The 24,586-nt window shown below is 37.8% G+C and overlaps 3 protein-coding genes across 3 annotated transcripts; all 3 read left to right on the plus strand.

The window, feature by feature from the left end:
* Nucleotides 1–7,177: 7,177 nt before the first annotated feature.
* Nucleotides 7,178–9,055, plus strand: LOC107187443 (glucose dehydrogenase [FAD, quinone]-like). Its single transcript, XM_015575547.1, has one exon. It carries the CDS (start codon nt 7,178–7,180, stop codon nt 9,053–9,055), a length of 1,878 nt encoding a protein of 625 aa, XP_015431033.1.
* Nucleotides 9,056–13,562: 4,507 nt separating this feature from the next.
* Nucleotides 13,563–16,033, plus strand: LOC107187598 (glucose dehydrogenase [FAD, quinone]-like). Its single transcript, XM_015575725.1, is given in 3 exon segments — nt 13,563–14,592; nt 14,595–15,184; nt 15,869–16,033. Coding segments are annotated over 3 exon segments (1,764 nt in total). The 3' UTR covers nt 16,013–16,033.
* A 5,144-nt stretch (nt 16,034–21,177) lies between these two features.
* On the plus strand, nt 21,178–24,379 carry LOC107187444 (glucose dehydrogenase [FAD, quinone]-like). The gene is made up of 2 exons (XM_015575549.1): nt 21,178–21,706; nt 23,100–24,379. Exons 1-2 carry the CDS (start codon nt 21,178–21,180, stop codon nt 24,377–24,379), a joined length of 1,809 nt encoding a protein of 602 aa, XP_015431035.1.
* The last annotated feature ends 207 nt before the right edge of the window (nt 24,380–24,586 follow it).

The following is a 24,586-nucleotide window of genomic DNA, read 5'->3' on the forward strand; positions in this document are numbered from 1 at the left end:
AGGCTTTACTGTACATCAATAAAATCGATTGGTTCTTCAAAAAAATTCTTTTCCAAGTCGTAAACACATGGTACACAAGAGCCATACGAACCGGAATATAAATAATCCATGTATTTTTCCCCAACCCAGAACGCCCATTCCATCGTGCTACGTAGACGTCGACTGAGCGTAACACACATGGCATGTGCATGGTCGGTTAATGGCTGCGTTAGTGTAAGGCCGGTTACCACATTCTGTGAGGCGGGTGGGGGATAGGTGTGCGTAGGTAACCACAGGAAGAGAATATACTTTCACTGCCAAAGTACGGTTGGGAGCACCGGGAAGGACGAAGAAACTCAGTCATCGGCCCGGACCGACAAGGACGGGTGAGAGTGAAATGAGTAGGGGATTGTTGTGTCGGTACAGTACCGTAACGTTCTTCCGAGTGTCATTACCGGTGCGCCCTGACGGTCACAAGGCAATCCTATCGTTACCGGTGTGCTCGATCGAATCGCCGAAATTATTTCATTCCCCGTCGCCTGAACCAAAAAGTGACATCAAACAATTCTATCAAAACTCTATCTTTAGTTCTGTAAGGCACACTATACAGACAAAGGTGACACGATGGGAAATCGTCGATCGATCGGGACGAAGGTCAAAGTTCCGACAGACGGATGGATTTGACGGGAGGATCGTCGATAGAGGAAAACTGATTGAGTGGATTGAAGGTATGTGTGGCATGAATTCGAATGGAATCTGAGAATCGTATACATATAGAGGATTCCTGACGTCAGAGAAAGTTCGGCGGGTGAGCTCGTCCGACGATTAACTAATTCGATGGAAGGACAGCTGGTCCCGTGATCGCGCGGGAACTGTTGCTCTGGGAGGAACTATGCTACTATTTATGGGTAAAATGGGACATTTGTCGAATTTACTGAGGAGTTTTCTGAGGGAATACTGTATAGAGACTACTGAACTAAGATTTTATGTGTTTAGAATAGTAGTCAATGTGGTGCAAGGGATGTAGTTATTATGAAATATTGAACTTTTTTCGTGTACGGTTAATGTGTGCGAGTGTGCTTTATATTGAAGTGAACCTGTAAGAAGTGCCTCAATTGAAATTACATATAATTAGAACGTAAAGTACGCTTCTGCTCGTAAGACTGTGGAATTAGTGCTATACAATCAGTGAAATTGTAAAGTGAATGTTCTGTTTAAATTGTAAAGAAAACATACACTGTGTGGCATGACTATATACCGCCTTGAAAATTTCGATTCTTATGTATTGTGGTTAAAATAAAAACGGACCAACTATGCCATGTCTGAAATCGTGTTGAGAACTAATGTTTCTCCAGAAAAGGATAGATCCTACTTTTCCTAGAAAAAAAAAGTGGTTTGTTTTTATTTTAACCACAATACATAAGGATTGAAAGGTTTTAGGTGGTTTTATAGTTATGCCACACAGTGTATTGTACTTGTGTGTTTCAAATATTCTTGAAAATCTGCAATTTATTTTTCTTTATTAAATGTTCGCATTAAATATATAAGTTTGTTGGTGAATTTGTTTTTAAACATTTCTCAATTAATTCAACTGTAATCGTTTTCTGGTTTTCTTGGTAATAGTTTTCGTTGACTTTCGACGCGCGTGCTTAATTTTCATGGCTGCTTAATGTCACGGCCTTTCAAGTGTATTGCGATTGGCCGACTGTGGAAAGTGTTGCATAATTTGCAGCTGCTTATTATCTTCTAACTTTTATTGAACTGTTGTGAAAGGTGTCTGATGGACGTTTAAGGTAAAATTACAATGAAGCGTCCAGCGACTTATGGGCAGTAGTGAATGTACAATCAGAAGGAGCTACCAGTAGCACAAAAAATGATTTTTCATTGGGGAAACATCTGCTGAATGTTGTGACTAAAGAAAGACTTCATAACTTAATTCAGCTAATTTAGTCATGACCTAATTTAAATTCATATTAGAAAAGTCTTCGAAATTATTCCTTTGATACACTATTGTTTACTTATCTAGAATATTTAAAGAATCACGTTAAGAATTCAAAGATCAAAAAAAATATAGAAGCAAAAAAATATTTCAGGGACATGTTTTTAAGATTATAAAGTACTGAAAATTACAAAGGAGAAATTTCGATTTTTTCACATCGTTACACTGGTCTGACACCTTAACCGTGAAACTTATTGTCACTTCGATGCGACAAGGTGGCACACTCGTTGTAAAGTATGTGGACAGAGGGGGATAAATAAGTAGACACAAGTGGACACCGTGATTACGCGCGGGGAAATTCAAGGAGCGTAATTGATTGTGCAAGAGTAAGTGGCATTTATGACGATGCTCGATAGGAAAATGGAGCTGCGGCGGAACGTGAATTAAACATCGAGACTACGGTAGATTTCAAATAGTGAAATATTCATGGCGGCAGCCGGAAGTACAATATCCCAGAATATCGAGGTAGTCTTCGTTGCTCAGGTGTTAGTTAGATTACTTCGTAGAAAAAAAATCTCGAAGAAATTTTTCAAAAAGTGACGTGATTAAGAAACATGGAATTTTAACTATTCTGGTTACGAATAACTATTAAAGACGATTAAAATTTTTGTTGGCTACCAATAACAATTATCGATGGAAATTTTTTTAGTTGCGACTAACCATTATTGGCTACGAAAATAATATTGGTTATAAATAACTGTTATCAATGACGGAAATTGTTTTTGACTGCACGTAAGCATTATTTAGTAAAAATTTATCAATACTTTGTTCCACCATGTCACCAAAATGTTTGGTTAACGCATCCTTTGACTTGAAGCTAAGGATTAATATTTAAAGAGAAAATGTTTGATGGAATAAATTTAGTTTATTACTGTCGTTAATTTTGTTAAAAGAGACGTTGCTGACTCGACCGACGTTGTGCAAGGGACTTATTTGGTATTGAAAGTGTTAAACATCTGCAATTTAAAACAGAAAATGAAATAATATGTAGATAAGTTATAAAGAAATGTAAATAAATTTACATTGCCCACAAATGATATTTCAGATGAACAAATAAAATGAATATATGGTGATGTATAAGAAAACAAGTGCAGTTTTCACTCCAGGACAGAGTTTTCTATATTGAAATGTCGAAAGTGACGATGAGTGGTTACGTCTGCCTTTTCATTTGAAATATTTGAGACCGGTTTTATATCATTGCATAACTGACGAAATTCACGCAAAATCACACAACTTTCTATGCCATTCCTACCTCCTTCGGATATTAAACACATCGAATTAAGAGAGACGACCAGACGACCGGAAGTGAAGCAAATTTGTATTCACTTTAATTAATGTATTCAAAAGACATAAGTTAATCAACTTTTGTCGCTACGTTAATGAACAAGACTGTTCATAATTATGGAAATGTAAATAAGAAAAAATTAATTTGCTCTATTATATATTTTTTATATAAATTATGCCTTAAAGGGATCGTTTTAGACACCTTTCCCCTACTTTTATACACAGAATACGCCAATCTATCGAAGTCGAGCATACAAAATTTGGCATTCTAATTAAAAAAACAAAGGTGACCTCTAGATCTTTTCTACGCCTCCGCTTGCAAGAATACCATTTATACCATATTATGTACTTTCTTAAACCCTACAACTTCTTACAGTAACATTTTCTCGTATTGTTTGAAATAACCAAGATATTTAAGTGGACAGAGTTCGTGAGACACACTGTATACGCTATAAATGCATAAAATGTAAAATTTATTTGTACTTCGATTCACGATTGAACCATAAACCCCAATGGCGGCGTTATTCACGAGGATCTAAACTTGAGAACTCTATGGGATCGAACCACGGCCCGCAACGCGTTTCTCTTTCGTATTTTCTTCTACCCAGCAACCATCGTTCGACAGTGTTTTCCGTGTTATGGCAAACAGATCTGATTTGAAACGGTCCTCCTGAAACTTTCTCGAACGACGAGAGTTGCGCCTTTTTTTTTTTTTCATTCTCCGAAGGAAAATGCGCGTGCCGCATTCGACGGCCGTGAACGATGGAAAAGTGTAATTTCAAACGCTCGCGCGAGCTATGTTCCCGCCGTGTATTTCCGCGATCGAGATACACGTGGAAGTTTTTTACCGGCTCGTGCAGTATGTATTTGCCAGTTTTACCATCGCCTGTATTCACTTTCTTCCTCTTCGCGTTTCTCAGTTTTCGAATCAATTTACGGGATACCGTAAATATCCACCGTGTACTATTTTGAAATTAACATTGATATCGATATTATATTTTTAATTGCGTAACATATTGTACTGTTTCGTCGCGAAGTATAGCAATTTGGATTCTCCGACAAAAGATCCAACGTGATGTCACTTTAAATCGTTGAAATGCATTTCGTAGCGAATAATTCAAACTTTGAAAGTATTGTTTAATAAACTCCATCTAATCTTTGAATGGAAAAAAAGTATGAAAATTTTAATCCACATAATTGAAATCGCTACAAACGATACATGCTACTTTTCGTGGCAAATTACCCAGACACAGTGACAGATGAAATATGTTTGTTTTCGTAGCCAATTATTCAAAGATTCTACTTCCCGCGGCGAAAAACAAAACGTGATATTTCTCGTGACTACGAAGGCAAACGTGTTGTTTTTCGTGAGAAAAATGAAACGTGCTATTCTTCGTAACGCATATTGATGTATTACAGCCAATACATATGGCGAATAGTTCCTGGAAAGTTTCTATAAAAAAAAAAAGAAAAGCGTACATAGGTGTTTGTATCGTATGTAAAAGATGTCAATTTATCAAATCTATAGCATTCGTTTCCTTTTCCGCTACTTTCGCTAGCCTAGTGCAGCAGAACCACTTGAACTAGTATTCCTCTAATTGTTTTGAACAATCAAACTAATTACAGGATACGATGAACATATTTTTAAACCCGTTTTAATTCCACAAAACATGCATTACTCGATATTTCTGACACAGTAAAAATACACAAGAAAAATTGGTAATTCTGTTTCGCTATGTTTATGATATTTTCAAAAATAATCATTATATTACGTGATATTTAACGCGTTGAAAAGATAAAATGACAATTCACGGAAATGTTAGGCAAAATTTCAATCTGATTAATGAATTAACGAATAAAAAGTGAAATCCGTGTATATTCATTATTCTCGAATAATATACAATTTATTCCATTTACAACAGTACGATTCTTTCCTCAACAAGATCATCATAATATTCCACATATATTAATTTGAATTATTTGTCATTATGACAAAAGAAAAGTATTTGTACTGATTCGGATTACGGTATTGATGAAATGACATCTAATGAATAGTTTCTTAGATTATTAGAATGAAGGAATCAAATGGTTACAAATTTACCAAAACAAAATTCCACAGTTAGTGTTAATAAATAATTCGCATAATAAATAAACGAATAACAAATAATTATTTACCGTGTTTTTCTATCAAATAAAAGTTTATTGCAATTATGCCCGAAGCTAGTTCACGACACAACCTTTAATTCGTTCGATAATGGCCTGGTTAATGGCGAAATAGTACGTCTGCTTCCTGATCTTCTACTAAAATCATTTTCACGGTCATGAAGGCTCGTAACGACGGCGAAGAACAGAGGACAGAAGGAGAGAGGGATAGAGAGTGAGACAGAGGCAACACGTAACGTAACCAACTGGGAGCCTCGTAGAAGGAAACGAGCGTGGCAGAGGTTTACATCGGTGAAACACTTTCTCCTTTCCCCCGTTATGAGATCACCATCTCGGTTTTCCAACGGCGACGACATAACTTCGTCAATTTGTTGCTCGGAGTTAACGGCGACGATGCCGCTAACCCGTGGCCGGCGTTAAATTAAACCTAGTCAGCCGAGTAACTCGGCCGGCCGGTAATTAAAATGCTTGATATTTCCTGCAGCTTTCTTCTTCCTTCCTTCCGTATCGTCCGACCTGCAATCACATTCCACCCAAACACGAATCCACTCACGCTGATTATTTAGAGCTCTGTTTATTTATTTTCCATTAACGATTGAAAAACGTTAAATGCCTGATGTGGATAACAAGGCGCAAAAATTCAATTGGAAATTGTTAGAAGTCGATTGCTGGTTCAATGAAAGTCCTTCGATTGTGAAAACTGTCCCAAATGGTACGACGGAAGTAACTAAGTGTTTTGAATTACCTAGCCGACATTTTGGTTCTAGATTGTTTCCTGTGTAATATTCTATCTGGTTAGCATAAAGGTTTCCTTTTATTACGATATAAAAGTTATTTCTCACTTTTGCAATTATTATCACTGAATTTCTGAGAAATTTTCACCCCAAAAAATGTTGAATTAATGTTAAGTTTCAATCTGCTTTTACTCTCTTCGAGTTTTTTGAATCATACGAAATTCAAAATCTCAATTCATTCATGATTATCTTTTTAAAATTCACAAAATAGAATTTAAAATAATAAAGATTAAGCCTTTCTATGATGGGAATGCAAATACTTAATACATACTTTGTTATACGTACGATGTTAGCAGATTTAAACAAAAATAAAATGATTGCTAAGATCATATTTAATTCTTCATAATGAACAACGTTTGAAGAAATTTTTTGTCGGAATCCTAGATGGTTCCAATTCATTCGAAAACTATCTCTGCTAAGTACGAACTCAAGTAAACGACAGGGTAACATGCCCTTACGTTTAGCTGTTTTTTCAAACAAAAAATTCACTGTTTCTCAATTTCACTTTAACATACTTAATGGTCTGGTTAGGCGTTATTATTAAATTCGTCCCAATTTAATTGTTCCTCGTTTCATTTGAGAAAATCAAGTTGACCTTCAAACGACCTTGAAAACAAGATACTAAAACTACCCCCTGATATTTTTATATTTTACACACAAGTAATAGTATAGTAATTAGCAAAATAATGATAAGTTATCTAGATTTCTGATTCTTACTATTCATTATTTCATTACAGAAAGACGAAGATCTCCATGAACGATCTGGCAAGGGTGCTAGGGACACGATGAAGAACACTCACATCTACGCACCGTTCGCAGTACACAGGATCGAGAAAATCGGCACGCGACCACCAGACATTTTCTAACAATCGAACACCGCGACGCGCGTAATGAGACGCAAGCTATCAAAGACACGCGAAAGCCTGTTAATTCGTTCGAAATTTCAATTTAAAGAAGGATGGTTTTCAGCACGATAGTAGTTACATCGGCCTTGAAGGGTGCCCTGGGACTAATGGGCACAAGCCTGTGGCTGATTCCTTTGTTGATAGCAGGCCTGTCCTATTACCGTTACGATCAATTGGATCCGGAAAGTCGGCCCATCGACAGATACCCTTTGCACCCGGAATACGACTTCATCGTGGTGGGAGGAGGATCATCGGGGGCGGTAGTCGCCAGCAGACTTTCGGAAATTCCGAATTGGAATGTGTTGTTGCTCGAGGCCGGTCCAGATGAGAACGAGGTAACCGACGTACCCTCGTTGGCGGCTTACTTGCAATTAACGAAACTAGACTGGAAATACAAGACCGAACCAACCGGGAGAGCTTGCCTGGCGATGAAAGGTGGTCGATGCAACTGGCCTCGTGGCAAAGTTCTGGGTGGATCCAGTGTCCTGAACTACATGCTCTACGTTCGCGGGAACCGACACGATTACGATCACTGGGAATCGCTGGGTAATCCTGGTTGGGGATTCGACCAGGCGTTGTACTACTTCAAAAAGTCCGAGGACAATCGGAATCCCTATCTTCAGAAGAGTCCTTACCATTCCACAGGTGGCTACCTGACGGTACAGGAATCGCCGTGGAAGACACCTCTGGTGGTGGCTTTCGTTCAAGCTGGTGTCGAGATTGGGTACGAGAACAGGGACATAAACGGGGAACGTCAGACGGGATTCATGATAGCCCAGGGCACCATTCGCCGAGGTAGCAGATGCTCCACGGCGAAAGCGTTTCTTCGTCCTGTTAGGCTGCGACGGAACATTCACACGGCTATGAACTCTCACGTCACCAGGGTCTTAATCGATCCTATAACAATGCGAGCAACTGGCGTGGAATTCGTTCGAGATGGCCGCAGGCAGATCGTCCGAGCGCGAAAGGAAGTGATTCTTGCGGCCGGTGCGATCAACAGTCCTCAGATCCTGATGCTCTCCGGTATAGGCCCCAAAGACCATTTGCAACACGTTGGTATTCCGGTGATAAAGGATCTGCCGGTCGGTGAGAACCTTCAGGATCACGTTGGAATGGGTGGCTTGACGTTCCTCATCGATAAACCCGTGGCTATAGTGCAGGACCGCTTCCAGGCCGCTCCAGTAACGATGCACTACGTGGCTAATGGCAGGGGTCCGATGACAACCCTTGGCGGCGTCGAGGGCTTTGCCTTTGTCAACACAAAATACGCGAATCAATCGATGGATTATCCGGATATTCAGTTCCACATGGCACCCGCGTCGATAAACTCCGACGCGGGGATTCAAGTCAGAAAGGTTCTCGGCATCACCGACGAGGTTTACAACACCGTCTACAGGCCTATAGCGAATAAAGACGCCTGGACCATAATGCCTCTTCTTTTAAGGCCCAGATCGCGTGGTACAGTTCGATTGCGGAGTTCCAATCCTTTTCACAGCCCACTGATCAACGCAAACTACTTTTCCGATCCTTTGGACATCGCTACTCTCGTCGAAGGTGCTAAACTCGCTGTGCGCGTCAGCGAGGCGAAGGTTTTCAAACAATTCGGGTCGAGGATGCATCGCGTCAAGCTGCCAGGCTGCAAACATCTGAAGTTCGCCACGGACGCTTACTGGGAGTGTCATATTCGTCATATCTCCATGACGATCTATCATCCTGTTGGAACCACGAAAATGGGACCACCCGACGATCCAGAAGCTGTCGTCGACTCGAGACTGAGAGTCTACGGTATAGGAGGACTGAGAGTGATTGACGCTTCTATTATGCCGAGGATTTCCAGCGGAAACACAAACGCCCCGGTCATTATGATCGGTGAGAAGGGCGCGGATCTTATAAAAAACGATTGGTTGACTTTCGAGACCAGGAAACTCTGACAATCCGATTTTCCTACATTTCCGGAACAGAACGCGGTGAATAAGTGTTGGTGGAAGTGTTTAGTGCCGAACTTATGTGTGAGAATGTAAGGCACGATCATATCTGTGTGAAATATGTATGTAGTGTAAGTCAAACGAAAGTTGGACGCTGATGTTGTGGTACGTTGAACTGTTACTGTTGGACATTTTATTATAAAAATAACTGACCGGTGCTAGACTTGTACATACACCCACGAGCAAACTCGACTTCCGCTAGGGAAAAAAGTGGCGTAGGGAAAAGACTTTCTACCATTTGAATTTGGACGTTTCTGAAATTTATTCCAAATTACCATGCATTTTAACATTTATTTCAGTACTTGAAATAAATTTACTAAATGCTAGGAAGCCCTTATCCTACGTCACTTTTTCTCTTCCTTGTTATTAGAGCCACACTCTTCTGACAATTGGAATAATTCGTGACGTCAACTGATCAATCATGAATGTATACAAGGAAAATAATTTATTGTACTTTTTCTTTCAGCTGGACGTGTGGAGGACATATTAATGTCAAATTTGTTTTTTTTTTTTATAGAGTCATATAGTTTTTAATGAGTTAATTAATACAATTCGTCATTCCTCATAAAGAAGTATAACACTATTTATGCCAAAAGACCATTAGGTTAGGAGATATTTTAATTTACGTAAAGTTAGGAAATTACGATATAGTTAGTACGCGTGACATCTACTATTTTTATGCCTGTATGCATGGCATCTGAACAACACAGGTTATTTAGAGACCGAGTAAGTCTCTGCGTTCAAGCCGAAAGACGTGCCTTTGAATATCAATTTCATGAAAGTAAACATGATATTACTAATACTACCTGGTAATATTAAAACTAAAATATTTCCTAAACTAATGGTCTCTTAGCATAAATAGTTTTTTTTTTATAGGGCATGACGAGCTGCATCGACTAATGCATCAAAAAATATATATGATTCCATTTGAAAAAACAAATTGGACCTTCTTATGTCCTCCACACGTCCAGCTGAAAGAAAAAATACAATAAATTATTTTCCTCTCGGAACCATTTAATTTTTATTTGAAACATTTCTCGGTATCATCGATGTTTTTGAAGATATTTATGGGGATCGATTTAAATGTCTCACCTTGTATAAATGAAGTATCACGAATTACCATTCATATATTATAATGAATCGTTGTGGAACGATCCCCTGAAGTACTGTATGTACATTCGTCACATGTGATTCATGTAGGTATTAGAATGATAGAAAATAAATGACCTATCAGACAAGTCCGCGTTATTATGAAAAAGTGTTGAACTTTTTTCGTTCTTTATGTTGATGTGTATTAGACATTATAAAGCTGACATTAATGCTCGAACGATGTAAATGGCAACTGGTCATTTATTTCCCACCGATTTAACATATATCTGAGCTTATCTAGGCCTGTAATTTTCGAATAATATAACAACACGACGCAATGATCTATCAATCGGATATCACAGCTCAGATGTACTCTATTTACATGAACTAATAAGTGAAAAACGTTTATCAATGATAATGGTCATTACAAATTCTCTTAATAGTACTGATTTAAAGACATTTTCTTCTTTAAGAAGAAAATTGACATTGTTGGAGGCTGAACCAAACAAAGGCGATAAACTTCTAATTTCTGAAAATATTTTCTTTAATGTTGTATTGGTTACCAATTATCATCAGAACAGTGAACGCGTCTGCCGCTTCGATCGATCGAACGGACACAAGCGGACCAATTTTCCGCCAACTCCCACACGATGTGACTAAAGCTTCGATGAGCCTATCCTTTCCGCCAGCGTGTACATGGTAATAGGAACAAGTACTATTGAACGCAATGTACATAATGTATATAGAAATAAGGCGTTGTTATCATCATTGTAAATGTTATTGTTAAGATGTTCGCAGAAAATGTGAACGGAGAAAGACCTAGGAATTTCTTCGAGTTTCAAAAAAATCTTCGATTATAACATTTGTTTTAACACTAGAAGTGCCAAAGCAGTCAAAATGAGTACTGGTCAAATTGTCGCTTCAGCCAAATAAAGATAGGTATCTTTGTATATTTTTCACCGAATAATGAATGTCTGCGGTCTCTCCGATTTAGAAATTGCGGTTTGAAAGGAAATCTTTGAATATTATTGTATGAGTCTTGTTCAAATAAGGAAATTACACATGAATATTCAGATTGTTATTTTCATCCTTTAACTCATTCCGTGCAAAGGTTGGACATTTCCAATAAATATATACGTTCATCCGCCGTCGTTTTCCTGCATTGAGAAACACAACAGTTTCTGTAGATCTTAAAGATTAAATACCTTAGATTAAATACTTAATATCAAACTGAAAAATATGCACGGTCGATATTGTAATTAGAATGAGTTGTTTTTTCGCAACACTTTATGCAAAATTTGTAATATTTCAATTTATCTTCGGTTACGATATTGTTTAACAAATTATTCTTAACAAAACTGACATTTATCTCAGGTTAATTCTTGCTGTCTAAGTGCCATAATTTGTACCGTTGTTGTTATAAAACTGTAATTAAATAAAGGACCATAAAATAACTATTTCATATACATTTTTTTGTTTTCGTGCAAAGTTTAATGCGCCGTTTAAATGATAAATTTGATAAAATACACAATGCTACGAAAGGTTAAACCTGTTGAAATCAATTCTGGCAAACTTGTTAATTTCATACGTATACCGATTGTATAAGTGATTAGTTACAGAACAATGAGATCGTCTAGGGAACAATGTACAAAAGTCTACCTCCAATTTTAACCTTAGTTTCAATACGCACATTCTGATGGCGGAAGACCCTGGAAAAAGAAACTTATGCAGGTAAATACCCTAAAATGAATCATCGCTGGACCAGAATGGATCATGGAAATTTCTGAGAAATTGATCACGAAGCTAACGATAAGTTAGAAGAAAATTTCGAAAACTTATATTATGACATTAATCATATAATACTCTTCACTCTACATAGGAAGGATCATATTGAACAATACATCGAGTTACCTGTTTCTTAAATAAAAATATAAGATTGAAGTGATAAAAATAGCATTACAAAGCTTTACATGTAACTTGAAATAAGTATTTCATTATTTTAAAGTATTTCCTTCCTTTAGTTCAATTTCAACACACTCATAGACGTTTCCAAACGATAAAAAAATTCTACAAATTAAATGAATGAATACCTAATTTTTAAAAATTGGAGTTAGAAATTAGAATAAAGAGTAAAATTAAAAAATGTCTCTGAATATAATTAATGCCAATCTAATAGTCAAAGTACTCAATATACAGTTAATACATAGATATTTATATTTATTTTTTTATTTAAAACATACATTTATATTTCCTGTTTATGTATACAATATTTGGATTCAATATTTATTTCATATTAAAAAGTGTGGCTAAAAAAATATTTTTTCAATATTTTTGTGCTACGAGATATGTAGTAGTTTATTCATAATTGAGAAATCACTCTTATTCGAAATCGATAGATTATTTCTATGTCAATTCTGAACGTTCCTATCATTCACATGTTACACTTTCGATTCACAGATGACAGTATTGAGGTTTCAAGCTTAATTACGTTTAACCGGAGTTCCTTTCTTGACCTGACGGAAATACTTCTGACGTGTTCTTTCGTGCGAAATTCCATTGCCCCTCTCAAAGTACGTCAAGAATCACGTTATCGTCTTTTCTTTTTGATACAATAACAAAAATGTACCACCTCCCAAGAACTTTATTTTTTAAGAAAGGTAATATTTTAATAAACAAGAAATGTCCATTGTAAAACGATAATTTACTATAATAAGTACGATAAAGGGCGTGATAAAATAATAATAACGGGGGATTGGTAGTAAAGAGAACGAAAATTATATCTTAATCGAATAGAATATGTTTAAATTTAAAAAATCAATATTGGCAACCAATTCATTAATAAACAATAACGATAATAATAAAATTTCATAAAATTTTCATTACTAATCACCCAGCGTGTACACAATTCGTCATTCCGTAATATATTCCTAAGCCCCATAACCATCCGAACATCTACTGAATAATCATGCACATAAACGAAACCAGCCGAGCTGTAATAATAAATCATAAACAGATAATTTTAACATCGATACACGTAAACTGTAATCGCCACACAAATATGAAAATAACACCCGGTCATATTCATGGGGAAAAAAGGACACCGTCGCATCGCGTCTGTGCATATATACGCCGACCGATGGCGAGAAGCTCTCATTTCCAATTTTCCTGCTAAAAACCGTTCAGTATGAACCGGAACGTCATCTCGATCTTCGGAGTTACGCGTATTCTTTTCCTGGTGCTCGTTCATTGCGCGATTTTCGATCGTCGGTCGCACGTATGCGCTCAACGTAAACAAAAGTACGCGAATCTCTATGGCTTCGACGACTTCAACTCCTCCATGACCGATAACATATTCGGCGCGGGAATGGGCGCGTTGAATTTTCTCTACAACGATCAGCTGTACCAGCAGAAAGCTCAGCCGGACATGACGCCGACACCGAACTCCCAGTACGACTTCATCGTGGTCGGGGCTGGGACAGCCGGTGCTACGATAGCCTCCAGGCTCAGCGAGATCAGTGATGCTACAATTCTTTTGATCGAGGCAGGTCCCGAGGAGACCTTGCTAATGGACATTCCCATTCTGGCGTCGTTCCTGCAGGACGTGGACGAGATCAATTGGAAATACGAGACAGAACCGTCCGATCGATACTGCATGGGGATGAGGGGCCATAAATGCAAGTGGCCCAGAGGCAAGGTGATGGGCGGCAGTAGCGTTTTGAATTACATGATCGCCACCAGAGGTAGCCCGAAAGACTACGACAATTGGGCTAAAATGGGCAACACTGGCTGGGCTTACAAGGACGTGTTGCAGTATTTCAAAAAGCTCGAGAATATACTGATACCCGAGCTAAGAAAAGACAAAAAGCATCACGGCACGAAGGGTCCAGTTACCATAGACTACGCACCTTACCATACCCCTCTGCTAGCCGCATTTCTAAATGCTGGCCAGGAATTAGGTTATCCACTGGTGGATTATAACAGTGAGAAGTTGATCGGGTTCTCGCAGATACAGTCGAACACATGTGAAGGATACCGAATGAGCAGCAATAAAGCGTACCTTATGGGAAAAGGACGGAGGAACCTTCACGTGACGAAGATGAGTATGGTGCAGAAGATACTGATAAACAAACGAAGCAAACGAGCGATCGGTGTACAGTTCATGAAGAACAATCGTCTCATATCGGTTTACTCTAGGAAAGAAGTGATACTGTGCGCGGGAGCTATAGGATCCCCTCAACTGCTCATGCTGTCCGGGGTCGGTCCTGGCGAACACTTGAGGAAACTCGGAATAAATGTGATCAAGGACTCGCGGGTTGGTGACAATGTCATGGATCACATAGTATACGGTGGATTAACGTTCACGATTAACCAGCCGGTCAGTGTTCTAATGTACAACATGTTGGACCTATCGAAACCCTACACAAAACCGGTCCGTTCACGATCAGTGGCGGTTGCGAGGGTATCGCTTTCGTGGACGTGGACGATCCGAAAAATCGCCACGGGATTCCAAATATAGAGCTGATCTCTCTAGTTAGTTCAATTTACACGTACAAGGCGACGATGGACAATTTCGGGTTCGACAAAGAGATTATGGACAAATTTTCGTCGTTCCAAAGCACCTACTCGTGGGGAATATTCCCGATGTTGCTGCGCCCGAAAAGTCGCGGTCAGATACGATTGAGGTCTAGTGACGTGAACGTTAAACCGCGAATCGTCGCGAATTACCTGAACGATCCGGAAGACATAAGAGTTCTGGTGAAGGGAATCCGTGTAGCCCTGAAGGTTAGCAGAACGGAATCTATGAGGAGGCTCGGCGTGACGTTTTACAACAAAACAGTGTCCGCGTGTGAGAAATATCCCTTCGATTCGGACGACTATTGGCTGTGCAACTCCAGAATGCAGACCCTAACTATTTATCATTATTGCGGCAGTTGTAAAATGGGCCCAGCCACCGATCCCACCGCTGTCGTCGATCCGACTTTAAAGGTACGACAAACACAGAAATTCCGATTCGCTTCAGTTTCATTTACAGATCAGTGAAGTGTGCAGGCAAGTTTCGAGATTTTAACACTTCACAGTCATTTTATAATTGCTCGAGGAATGAAGTTTTCAAGAGAAGAATTTACTTTTTCTTGGAAGAATTTATATGAACACAGTAAACTGCGAAATTATAATTATTTGGGTACGAAGATTCTGAATTCAGAATAAATACAATTTTTATTATAAATACATTACATTCTTAGATTGTAACTTAAAGGAAAAATAGAAAGAAAAAACATAAAGATATTAAAAAGAAAAGGAAACAGTGTGAAAAATTCTTCCATACCGACCAATTAACGGGAATGTAAATCAGGGAGATTACCGATCACTTAAAGGTTACCATTAGTTCACTTATCTTTTACGTGCGGTAACGATACATCGGAGCCTATAAAACCTGTCTCGTACGCGCCGTTAATAGATCAATTAATGATATTATACAAAAAACTAATTAGATCACGGCTAAAACATTATGACAACTTTATTGGTACAAAGTATTAAACTTTCACTCGAGCTGATTAGTTACGTAGTATAAACTGCAACAAAGTTCATCGTGTTATAAAACGTGGAAAGTAATTTTCGGTTACAATCACCATAAAATGTTATTACCGGTGTAATTTTCCAATGTTACAGGTGATCGGAATTAAAGGATTGAGAGTGGCTGACGCGTCGATAATACCGGAAATACCAACGGGACACACGAATATTCCGGTGTTCATGATTGCGGAGAAATTGTCGGACATGGTTAAAAAAGAATGGGGATATCTGACCACCTAATTATCATGCCAATTGTCAGAATTAACGTTGGCCATACGGAAGATCATTTCCATACCATCCTGTTTTATACGTTACATGTTGCTTGCTTAACTCTTAATTACAGACCCCTCGTCTCAGAGACGAATTTGAAGTTTACTTTCAGTATCACCAGCTAGTGGAGAATTTTGGAAGCTCTAGGCGTGTTTGAGTAGCTTCAATTGACAGTACGTGGAGCCCAATTTCCAAGACGATAACGAAAATTAACATTCGGTTGGTTGTTAAAAGTGTTACACAAAGTTAGTCGTTGTCGGATTATTCATCTCTGAGACGATTGTTTTATAGTTTAGTTAATATAGAGGACATACAGACGTTGACTGATTTTGTTACAGGAAGGAAGACTCGGATTACTGTTACAAGTAAATGTCTCTTAAAATTAACAAATAAACGATCACTTGAGTCCATGCAATTTTTATTGTTCTTTCACGAGTATATTAAAAGATCTCGTTATACAATATATATGCATATTTATACGTGCATTACTGCGTAACTTCCTTCCTTTTCTCGTTGCAATTAAAACATTCCGCGCCGCTCAATGTTGGAACATTGAAAAAAACACTGAATTATACTTTACAACGGGTGGGTACGTACTTTCTCAATGCAAATATGACAGGCCAATTCATTCCGATAGAATTTTAATTCCAGTCAGAGTAAATTTCTTTTCAATTTGTGATTTCACTTTCGAATTTAAATTGCTAACGAATTTGAAACTAATTATGTAACGCACATCGGAAGTAGGCGCCAACCATTGATTTAGTACGAGAACTCACTAAGATCTAATCGAAGTTCATTAATTTTTAAATCAAGTTTAAAACTGTATATTTTTTATTTTATGCGACTGAGTAATATTACCGTAAATTTAATGTTACTTTTAGTAGATCGAGAATAACTTGGATCAGATTTATCTTTTTAAAAAAAGAACCTTATGAGAAGAGAGCAATTTTATTTATACTTTCGAATTTATTAACTGTGTTCAAAATATTCGTTTTGCATACAGATCTGGAGTAACGAGATACGTAGTAAGATCGAAATATTTCCGACTCAACCCTGATATGAAAGAGAAAAATGAAAGGTACTAGTCTTATTTTTCAATGTTTATGCAAATATATTGAAATACATGGAAATTATATTGCGAAATGAAAAAGCTTTTTTTTTATTTTATTCCAGTGCGTCAGGGATAGGCTGGAAACTCTTGCACCTTACCACGTAATTACGTTCTCTGATTATGCACGTCGACTCTTATAATTAGAAATACAGTTTATAACCCATTAGTGGTACATTCTATTATAATTAATGAATGTCTACGTAGACAACGTGATTCACAAACATATCATTTCGATGTACTTTAACTGCAGATATTCATGCAAATTTGTCCTATGTACATATGTATTATGAAATGATCCCAGCATGTAGAATTTAAAAAATATTTATGTCATTCATTAAACAATTTATTAAGTTAAACTGAAAATTTGAAACCTACTATTGCTTGTCAGAAAATTTATTTCTGTATGATTCACATGCCTGCATATTCTATAAATGCATAAGACACGTGGTCTAGTTATAATTAATATCAGAGAAAATGTTGTGCTTTGCATTAGGATGTCAAAGTTGCACAGAAATACAATGTAAAAAGATAGTGTAAATTTCCCCAGACAAAATAAGCAGTTCATAAAAATTTCTCCAACATTTTTGGATTTTCATTGGAGTGATTTATTAACTAAAATTTTGTTAAATAAACATACCCCTTACAAAAAAAAAAATAGAATAAACCTGCGACAACTTGTAATCCAGGGATTTCTCTGATAAAATGAATAGTAACTGGTAATTTATTTAATCTTATGTTTGCAATTCCTCTCATGCAGGATTATATAAGACCACATAACCCAGTTTTCAATCCGGTCATACCTGTAACTGGTCATACCTGTAACATTTCAAGTTTCATGGGATTTCTTTTCTTCAATGTTTGTATGATATTAAAATAAACATACAAAAAATGTAGATTTTGCCATCGATAAATAGTGAACAACAATTTTTTTAATTCTTCATCACTCCTCGAAAATTTTTAACTACATAACAATGTCACCCATCTGTGTTTACTATACAATAAATGTACATAATTATTTTACTTAGTTATTTTGCTGGCTCAATATTTTTCTTAATACATCTTACGCTCGACATTAACCCTTTAACGCGTAGACCCCTAAATCGTTATTTGAATATTATGAGACTGACATACATATACCTATATGTTGTATCCTGTTATTTTGAAGTAGAAAATATCGATATTACACAGACCGATTGTTTAAAGGTAAATTTAGCTGAGGCTTCGTGATTATTACTTTACAGAATTTGTACATTTAACTATTTATTACTTCGTTGTATCAATTTTTATCACTGGGTCAATTTGACACCGAGGGACAAATTAAGTTGGGAAAATGAGGGACGAATGATGGTTAAAATATAATTTTGAACTCGCTATACCGTGAAGTTTGAAACTGAAGATCATTCAACTGCATATCACTGTCCGTAAATATATGCATTCGTCGAGATTCATGCGGGATGCAATGAACGTTAGGAGGAATAATGGCGAATTTATTTGGTCCCAGTCCAAAATGACACGTGCGCGTCGCGCATGATTACGCTCGTGTATGGGAACAGCATACACGATATTCCGATCATAAAAGTGGAACGTGAGCGAGATAAAGCAGATGCAGCCTGGGTAACGGATGAAGACGAGGAGGGGTTGTCGACAATGTCCAAGTCAACATTACCCAAGTCCGGCAGGTATTACATGAGCGGACGCGAGAAAGCGCATTTCTCTAGTGGATCTCGAAGTGGAAAGTGGACACTAGGTCTTCAGAAGGAGTTTCGGCAGCCTCGCAACATCACCAGTTCTACGATAGCGGCGGAAGTCAACTTGTTAAGCCGTTCCAAGGATTATGGTAATAACAATTTGATAACGATACTGTTACGAAAAAGTTTGACATTAGGAAATGAGCAAATCGTTCGTTCGATTAATATTTACACTCCTTTTTAACAAAATCTTCCACGGCGCAGAGTAGCAAGTGCAATTTTGGATTTTTTATGGGTGACAAAGGTTCGACGATATTAAAATTTATTGTAGGTATAACGTCTATAGTTCAGTGATTTATTCTCGAGTTACACGATGTGGTTTGGTGCATGAATGAAAATATAGTCGTTTATCGGTGACTTGTTATGCATGGTGCAGTAGTGGAAGCGCGCGAATCTGACACATTGTCAATATTGGCTCATTCCACGTGATGTCAGGCATTTTTTGGGGTAATATTTCGAATTTTGTTGAAACTTGGGTATGTTGTATTCTTTAGTGATGTATAAACGCATTTCAAAGGATTTTACAAATTTTTTAAATTTGTTGATTTTACAATTTAACAAATTTTGAACAATCCTTCGAAATACGTTTATACATGACTAAAGACTACATATCCAAGTTCCAACAAAATCCGAAATGTTACTCCAAAAAGTGTCCGACATCGCGTGGAATGACCCTATTGCAACTCAACAAATGACTGATGTAAATTGGTTCATCTTGAAATTCACGGTCACAAATTGTGGTAGCGTAATTTGCTACTCATATCGATGAAAAATGTTACTTTTGGAAGTTATTTATCTTCATTCGCCTTGTTGAGACAAATAACACGTACCTACTGATTGCGACGTATCATCACAGAATTTTCAATATTCGAGAAAAAAAGTATATGCTGAATTTGCGGTTTCCTTTCTTTTCATCAAATTGATTAGATGAAAACGCACGTTGTAGCTTCAGCCCATTAGTGTTAATAAATTGTTCAGGACAACGTGACCAATGGATCACCCCATCAGAATTAATAAAGAACGTTGTGTTGGGTATACTCTACCTATGGCTGTCGCGCCAAAATTAATTAGTTAAATTGACAATTACTCAGCGAACGAGCGTGACAAAGCTAATCTAATATATTCCCAGCAGGTGTACCCTCGAAATTATTTTTAATAAGACTTGATGAAAACTATATAAAGGGTGTCCCACAAAACATTACTTACAAAAGTTGTATGATTGTAACAAAGACATAACATGGAGGCAATACTTTCTTTACAGTTGGAAGCATCGAAAAGATCTAGAGATCAGTTTTACTTTTTCCACATGGAATATCAAATGTTTCTGCACTCAAATTCCATAAAATAGCGATTTCTGAGCATAAAAATATTACAGTACATGTATTCTAAAACTCATTATTCCTGAGGTATTAGACTTTCTCCATCTTATTACTTCCAATATGAAACATGTTTGAAGCTACGCTGACTAAATTGAATGTAAACGTAGATAGAAAATATCGCCGGAATAATAAAAAAAATATTTAGAGATAATAAGAGACATGCGAGGAATTCAACGATTTACGTATTACAACATTGTACCGATCACGTGGTGGCATAATAACAGGATGGACAAAATCGAATATCTTGGTACTTATACACAAACTGCCGATGTTTATATGGTCTTATTTCTATAGACTATTCTGCAAACACCAGAAATAAAAAGAAGATTAATCATAAAAGTATTCCTTGTCGGATTATTCATCTCCGAGACAAGTCGTCCATAATCAAGGGTTAAACATCGTCAAATTTTTTACTGGTCCGCCGCTATTCGGCTTTCGAAGGATTTATGATAGGGTCTTCGGATGCCTATGGTCTTGAAAGAAGAAGCATGAAACTAAACAGATCTGGCGTCTGGTGATGGCGGTATGACCACATTGGTTCATCCAGCTATCGATGACGTAAGCTTCCTCATTCGGAAAAAGCACCTTGTATATCTATTAACCCTTCTGCAGGCAACGGGGTACCCATCTCTAAATTTCCTTGTACAATTGTTTGTGGTCTTGTCTAAAACAACACTTGGTATATCATAAGAAGGGAAAGCTAACACTTTCAGAAAAGTATGAAAGTAAAATTATGTATGTTCATCCAATCTGTCAGAATAGGAGTATTCCAATTGCTAAATAACCGTTAATATTTTCTTTGCCCAGACAAGGGTTAACAATGTTCTCCGACTTGTAACCAACATTTAAACATACACCAAGTGCATACAATTTACGAATTTATTATATTGCAGCAATATGGCTCGTCTATTGGGTGCACTACTGTTATTCGTCCTGGTCTCCCATGGAGAATCACAATCGTTCCTGGACGCGATGAGGAATTATGGACCACCGCCGCAAATAATAAACAGGATCGATCCCAACGATAATAGATACGACTTCATCGTGGTGGGCGCCGGTTCAGCCGGCGCAGTTCTGGCCAATCGTCTCTCGGAGAACAAAAAATGGAATGTTCTTCTTCTGGAAGCAGGAGGCCCCGAAACCCTTCTTCACCAGATTCCAATTCTTGTAGGGTATTTCCAATTATCGAACTTTAACTGGGGTTACAATGTGGAGCCTCAGGCAAACGCCTGTCTTGGGATGATCAATCGACAATGTTCCTGGCCACGAGGCAAAGCTCTGGGTGGCACCAGCACTCTTAACTACATGATCCACACTCGAGGAAGCAAGCTAGATTACGACGTCTGGGCTGCGCTGGGAAACGATGGCTGGTCATACAACGATGTATTGCCATATTATAAGAAAAGCGAACGATTCGACGTTCCAGGTATGATATACAATTCCAATATTTAACAATTGTTCGAAGAAACGTCTATCGTCCGTTCAATAGTTAGTCAAAATAGTGTTGAGCTTCGCTATTGGCTGACAACTTGTCGCCTAAGTTGTTCTAACTCCAATTTTCAAACAAATTTAGTCAATTAATTTACGTCTGATTCGTCCAAAGAATACAAATTCACCATAATATATCTAAAGAAAATTCAGCCTAGAAACCAATAAATATTCTTTTTAGTCCTAACTCCGAAACATTGAATGTTTTTTTTTTCTTAATAGTTGTATCTCCAAATATTAACAACAATTAAAAATTTGTGTTCATAATAAGTTACATTTTGTTAAATATTGTAATAAATAGCTATTTAGTAGATGGTATTATAGTGTGTTGGATTATTTTACTACTTTCTTGCTTGTATAATATATTTAAACTAGAACTACCGAACCTATCGAAATAAAGGATCGTAGATTTTTTATTTTACGATTATTGAAATTATAATGGTGTTTTTGGTGGACTTTATAGTGATTTGTAAATTCCTGTAGATTTTATGTTACACTATATTATGCTAAATTGTCCTGTAGATTATGTATATTATTATATTTTACAATATAATTTAGTATACATTCAATGCTGCTAATTCTAGTGTTAAAATTCGTAAACTTTAAACTCAGTTTTCTCAGTTTAGAAACTAGTGGAGATAGAACAATTAAGAGCTAAAGCAACAAACTATCTCAGTCCCTATCCCACCTAAATGGTCTTCACCTCCCTTTGTTTATAGTTACTAAATCGACTCGTTTATTAATTCTACTTGAAGAATAAATATTGTTGCTTCAAATATCTCGAAAAATTCCAGTCAGGTCAGTCGAGAAGTTTGAGACCCGCAACTGTTTCTAATATGATAGAGACTTTTATTAATAGCTCAGGCCTAAAGATGTCTATCCGACAAAGTAGTGAACACAATTCACACATGTAGAATAAGCGAGAATACTAGCGAGGGACCAGTTTTGAGACTTTGAATTATTTATTATCACATTTTTATCGAACTTTCGCCAATGAATTAGTGAGGTTCTACTAATAAATATTCAAGTATGACAAGAAATCGAGTAGAGTAAACCAACCAGTGAATGTACGAATTGTTGAATTTATGGACGTTAGGGATTAATACTTGAATGTATTTATTATAACAACAAAACAGCTGCTAAAATTGCAATTACATTTATTTTTCTTTCAATTTTTATAAAACTAATCATTCATTCATTCTGCGTCACTTTTTCCCCCTGGCGAAACCTGAGTTTGTTTGCGAGGGTACTTATCGTACAATGAAGCTGCAATGTATAGTAGGTAAAACTCAGTAATACACCAGATAATTAAATACCACGATCGTGTTCAGGTATCAAGAACTCAACGTATCACGGGGACAAAGGTTACTTGTGCGTGGAGCACGTTCCATACCACACGGACCTGGCCAAGGCGTTTCTGAAAGCTGGCCGTGAGCTCGGTTACAAGATTGTCGACTACAACGGCGAGGACCAAATTGGCTTTTCGTACATTCAAGCGAACCTGGACAAAGGAACCAGGTGCAGCGCCTCGAAAGCGTATCTGCGGGTGAACAGGTTGAACCTGAACATCGTTACCGGCGCGACGGTCACCAAAGTTCTAATGGACGACAATAAACGCGCGTTCGGCGTCCAATTTATGCAGAACAACCAATCTAGGAGAGCCTTCTGCTCTAAAGAGGTCATTCTATCAGCTGGTACGATAGACTCCGCTAAGCTACTAATGTTATCTGGAGTGGGTCCCAAGGATCATTTAGAAGAACTCGGGATCAAAGTTGTGCAGGACTCGAAGGTCGGGTACAATATGTACGAACACGTCGGTTTTCTCGGATTGACGTTCATGGTGAACCAACCTGTGTCGTTGCTACAAAGTAGATTAGCAAGACCAAGTGTGTTCGTGGAATACTTCCTGAACAGAAACGGTCTGATGTCGCTTCCAGGAGGAGCCGAGGCACTAGCATTCGTCAGAACGAAATACGCGCCGGACAGCAGACCGGACGTTGAACTCTTATTCGTGTCGGGATCCTTGCACTCTGACGGTGGTATACCCTTGAAAAAAGCGCTCAGGATATCCGACGAGGTCTACAACACCGTTTACAAGCCTATCGAGAACAGGGACGCCTGGTCTATCTGGCCTATCATGCAAAACCCCCGGAGCGTCGGTAGGCTGACCCTGAGATCGAAAGACCCATTGGAACCGCCTAAAATAGAGCCGAACTTCTTCTCGCATCCGGCTGACGTGGAAATAATTCTGGAAGGGATCAAACACGCGATCAATGTCTCGAGGACAGCTTCTTTTAAGAAATACAATAGCAAACTGCACGATATCAAAATCCCTGGATGCAAACAGTTCGAATTCGCCAGCGACGACTATTGGCGATGCGCGATTAAACACTTGCCGTCGATGATGAACCACGAGATCGGCACTGTGAAAATGGGCCCTAAAAGTGATCCTTACGCTGTCGTAGACCCAGAATTGAGAGTGTACGGTGTCCAAGGTTTGAGAGTCGTGGACGCTTCGATAATGCCCGCTATGCCAACGGGACATGTGAACGCTGGCATTTATATGATAGGCGAAAAGGCGGCTGATATGATTAAACAGGCCTGGCAATGAACGATTGCGATGGTGCTGAAGGGGAGGTCTTAATCGAAGCAAATTGTGATACGATGGCTCAAGTGCATTTATTCTCGCTTCAATGCCAGTATTGTTCCTGGAATGTCAATATGGGTTGCCACAAGGCGCGACCACGCAAAATTTTTTCCTTATAGGAAACCTGATTCTCGTCACAATATTTGTGATCATCTTCAACATCTGACAAAC

Source organism: Dufourea novaeangliae, unplaced genomic scaffold (genome assembly GCF_001272555.1).
Source record: "Dufourea novaeangliae isolate 0120121106 unplaced genomic scaffold, ASM127255v1 scaffold89, whole genome shotgun sequence".
Lineage (NCBI taxonomy): Eukaryota > Metazoa > Arthropoda > Insecta > Hymenoptera > Halictidae > Dufourea > Dufourea novaeangliae.